At 47.8% G+C, this 4,498-nt stretch overlaps 1 protein-coding gene across 1 annotated transcript; it reads right to left on the bottom strand.

The window, feature by feature from the left end:
* Window positions 1–300: 300 nt before the first annotated feature.
* slitrk1 (SLIT and NTRK like family member 1) lies at window positions 301–2,453 on the bottom strand. Its single transcript, XM_026301949.1, has one exon. The coding sequence runs from the start codon at window positions 2,413–2,415 to the stop codon at window positions 301–303; it is 2,115 nt and encodes a 704-aa protein (XP_026157734.1). The 5' UTR covers window positions 2,416–2,453.
* Window positions 2,454–4,498: the final 2,045 nt, after the last annotated feature.

Below are 4,498 nucleotides of genomic sequence, written 5' to 3' on the forward strand. Positions count from 1 at the left end.
GATTGCGGCAAATAGCAGAACTGGGAGGAGGAGGAGGAGGAGGAAGAAGAAGAGGAGGAGGAGGAGGAGGAGGGAGGTTTTAGCCAGGGGGGCTTGGCATATACATATATTACAGAGTGGGGCCTGTGCAGCAGCAGACTGACTTACTTGGTTCAGCCGGAGAAAACAAGACATAAAGAAGTCTGTGTTTGCCTGTGACGAACATAACGGAGACGTTTCTTGCCGTTTTTAGTCATTTGTCGGTCTGTCTGTGACTGTTTGTAATCCGGTCTGGTATAGGTTTATTGTACTAGAGTCCCTTTACGCATCGTTTGTCGTGGAGAGGTGCGTGCTGCAGTCAAAGCCCCGGTGCGCGCCCCCGTCTGCGTGATAAGGCCCGCTGTGCCAATAAGAGGAGTCACACACTGTCTGTAAAGAATTGATCTCCGAGGCGGAAGAGTTCCCGTCCCTCCGCTTTGACCTCTTTCGATTCCGCAAAATAAACACAAGCATTCCTACAACAGTGAAAGCGGACGTGACAAACACCAAGAGCAACCCGGGGACGAGCACAGAGATGGAGACCCTGTTCGGCTCCAAATAAGAGTTCGAGCGCGTCCCCGAGTCCAGGGTGAAAGTGCTGTTTTTAGACAGGGAGGTGGGGGAGATTCTGTCATAGAGTTTGGGGCACATGAGGTCGTTCCGGACGTAACGGAAGTCACGTTTCCAAAACTCTTCGGGGGACTCGCACTTGAGGTCACTGACTATCACATCTGCCCCGAGTTTCTCCGTCCACTGCTTGAAGGGCACGATGTTGCACGAGCAATCCCACGGATTTCCGTGCAGGTCGATCTGTATGATTGAATTTAGCTGGTCTAACACACCAGCAACAGGCAGGTAGGGGAAATAATTATTATGCAGGCTAATTTTGGATAAAGAAATCCCAAGGAAAGCATCCACGGGTAAAGATTTCAGCAGGTTGTTATTGAGGAACAGAACCCTCAGGTTCGGCATGGGGCTGAATGCACCTGCCACTATCAGCTGGATGTCGTTGTATTCCAAACTGAGATATTCCAGATTCACAAGGCCCACGAACATCTCCGCTATCAGCGTATCCAGATAGTTCTTATCCATGTACAGCCACCTCAGCTCGCTCTGGTTTTGGAAAGTGCTGTTGTCAATCACCTTGATGTTGTTCCCACCCAGATCCAGCAGGTTGAGGCTGGAGTAGCCGAGCAGCTGGTTCTTTTTCACTGCGTGGATGTTGTTGTCTCTCATGTTCAGTTCGTGGGCGGCCAGGGGCTTCGGTTTGAGGTTGGACAAGCTCTCGATCTTTTTGCCCTCACAGTTGACCCCCAGCCCTTGCCTGGAGCCGACCAGCTTGCAGTTGCACGGCTGAGGGCACGTCATGTTGTGCAGCTGCTCCCTGTCCCCGTTCACACCTGTCACCACTGGAGTTGGCTTAGTTTTCAGCTGCCAGTTCTCACGAGATTTGGAACGGCTCCTGGGTCCGTGGCCGCCAGGCGTCGGGGGCCCACTAGCGTCTCCACTGGGCTTGTAAGGCGTGGGACGCGGGCCGTGGGCCACAGTCTCGGAGGTCTCTTCCTGGGTGGGAGGGGCGACCAGGCTGCCGTCCACCCCGCCGCTCTGTGAAGGGCACAGATCCTCTTCTGACGTCTCGTTTAAGTCGCTCCCTTGCAGCCTGGTGGGAGCCTCACAAATCACCCTCCCAATAAGCGCGTTATGCGGTATGTTCTCCAGCCATTCCTTAAGAGAAACCAGGTCGCAGTTACAGTCCCACGGGTTGTCCTCCAACAAAACCTCCGCAATGCCCGGTATTTGTTCAAGGATCCCCTCATAAGGCAACGTTTTGATTCGGTTTCCCCGCAGGTCGAGATGCGTAATGGGCACATGTTGAAACACGTTTATAGGTAGCGCACTGATGAGGTTGTCGTTAAGTATTAACACTTCAAGTTTATTTAGGTCCCTGAAAACAACGGGGTCAATATCCCTCAGTAGATTGAAATCAGCTTGGAGATATTCCAAGTCGTCTAAACCCAGAAAGGTACTCTTCCTGAACGATCTTATCTTATTGTTATTGATGTGGAGCCTTTTCACCAGCTGCAATCCCAGAAAGGCGCCGGGGACGATGTCGTGTAAGCCATTGTTTTCCAAATGCAAGCTCACAGCGTTGTAAAAGTTGGCAAACTCGTTGGGAAATAGCCTGGATAGAGAATTCCCGTGCAACAGCAGGTGATAAAACTGCGAGCTCGGGCCAGTCAAATGCTGCAGAGTGGTGAAGCCCCTTTTTTCGCAGTCTATGTGCAGATCTCCCTCTATCTCGTTGCAAGAGCATATCTGCTCCTTACAAACGTCCCTTGTAACATTTCCACTAGCAACACAAAGAGCCGCATTCAGCAGAACAATCCAAAGCAGCATTTTTCAACGTGAACAATTCATTCCCGGTTTCAAGACATGCGGAGCTTGGAATTTAGTCTACATCAACACGAAGAAAGAAGGAGATCTAGACATTTAGGGAGAAGATAAGCGGGTGTCTTTTATAACAGATCCATGCTGCATCTAACCTGCTCTCTTGTGTCCCAGACTTCCAGTTTGAAAACGACCAACATAAACGTCTCTTTCACATCGACTGAATCCTCCGAGCCTCCGCGTGTTTATGATAAAAATCAAAAACAGCGAGCGGGCGCACAGTCCAACACATCTTTTGGCTTTTGCAGTTCGTTTAACACTGACCTTGGCAGCAAAAAATGAACAAATCCGTGCCTTTTTCTCCCCTCCAGTCGTGCTGCGTGTTGCGGCGTCGGGAGCTGTTCCCTCTCCCCTGGTGCTGAATTCACACCCAGCGCTGGAGCTTTAGAGGCGATCCCACCGCTGCAAAACACCCGCATCCCCCCTTTAGATTCTTCGGCGTCTCGCCTCGCTCGTTTGCGCCGTTTTTTTTTTTTTTTTTTTTTTTTTTTCCTCCCCTTACTGTGGCGATCCGGGAATCACAAAAAGAGGAACGCGCAGACCGTGTTCATCCTAGCGCGGTGCTCTAAGAAAGATCTGACACCCTCTACTGAGCTGTAATGGCAAAAATCCGTCGACTGACTGAGGGAATGCTGAGATGAGAGAGCAGGGGGAAAAAAAATAAAAAATCAATCCACATATAGGAGCGACATTAAAAAAAATTAAAAAAAAAAAAAAATCACACTTTACAGTTTTCCGTGTGTGTGTTATTTCCCTCCAGATGCGCAAAAATAGGTTTCTGCCACCAAATGAAGCTCCCACTGTCATTTCTCCTTTTCTCCCTCAAAGCTCCAAGCTCCATGGTAAAAGTGTCCAAGTCGGCATCGTTGAAAACACTGGTGAGATTTCACGTTAGGATCGTGATACCTCAGTCCAATGCCTTAAATTGCCCCCGCCCCCTCACCCTTAAAGGATAAATGGCATTACTTTATCGGAGCTCTCCTTCTTCGTGCTACAAGCCTCCTCCGTTAAAGCCTTGACTTTTTGCCCCTTTCTTTGAAAACACTGTTGAATGCAGTTAAAAACAAAAAAAACAATTATCTACTACAGGCATGCCTCAGCCCAGCAAGAAACATTTCACTATACAACAAACGATGCGTCAAGTGTGGCGGCCTATATGCGCATGTGTGCGTGACTTTTTAAATTTTTTTTTATTGTTTTTATTTTTTTCCTTTAATAAAAATCTTTCGCAAAAATAGTTCTAGGTCTGTAAGAAAAGGAAGTGGTTTAACTATATGACCTGGTATTGATTTTTAATCAGTGCCATTGTTTGAGAGTATTAGATTAGATTAAGGAGGAGGGGTCGCACAGGAGAGTTGTGGTAGTTTTCTCCTGCCCCCCACCCACACACACACACACACACACACACACACACACACACCCACACACACACACTCCCACTCCACTACCACCGCACCCACCCTCCTACCCACCCTCCTCCTCCATCTGCAGTGCTCAGTCGAAATTAAGAGTGGGACAGGCTAAGTGGGATGCTAAGTTAAACGTCCTTTTTCTCTGCCATCATTTTTTTAACACACACACACACATACACACAAACACACACTCCCACAGGTGCAATAAGAGACCAGCCTAAGCGAATCAGGAGACCCCAGCAAAGCTCCAGCGGTGTTTGCAATAAGCAAAACGTCATTAGGACCACCTACATATGGCTGTAAAGCATTCCCATTATGGTCCATTGACTAGTTATGATTTCTCCCTACCCACCTGTCTGCCTGTTGGTTTTTCTTTCTGCTTGTGTTTGCACGTTAGTTATAGCCTGTTGTTTTTGCCTGACTCCTTGTTTTTTGTCTGTTTTATCTTTTGTTTTTTTTCTTCTTTTGTACTTTTTCTATTCAGACCTATTTAGATTACTAATGCAATTGTAATGCATAAACAATAATCATAGTCCAGTTCAAAATCCAAGTTCCAACATCTGAGGATTTCTACCCACTGATGAGAATAATCAAACTTTGTGTCTGTTTTCTCCGTGTGT

This window comes from Mastacembelus armatus, chromosome 2 (assembly GCF_900324485.2).
Source record: "Mastacembelus armatus chromosome 2, fMasArm1.2, whole genome shotgun sequence".
NCBI classification, from domain to species: domain Eukaryota; kingdom Metazoa; phylum Chordata; class Actinopteri; order Synbranchiformes; family Mastacembelidae; genus Mastacembelus; species Mastacembelus armatus.

Bases quoted from the DNA above. Each gene is read 5' to 3' on its own strand.
- slitrk1 (XM_026301949.1), bottom strand. From the start codon at position 2,415: ATGCTGCTTTGGATTGTTCTGCTGAATGCGGCTCTTTGTGTTGCTAGT.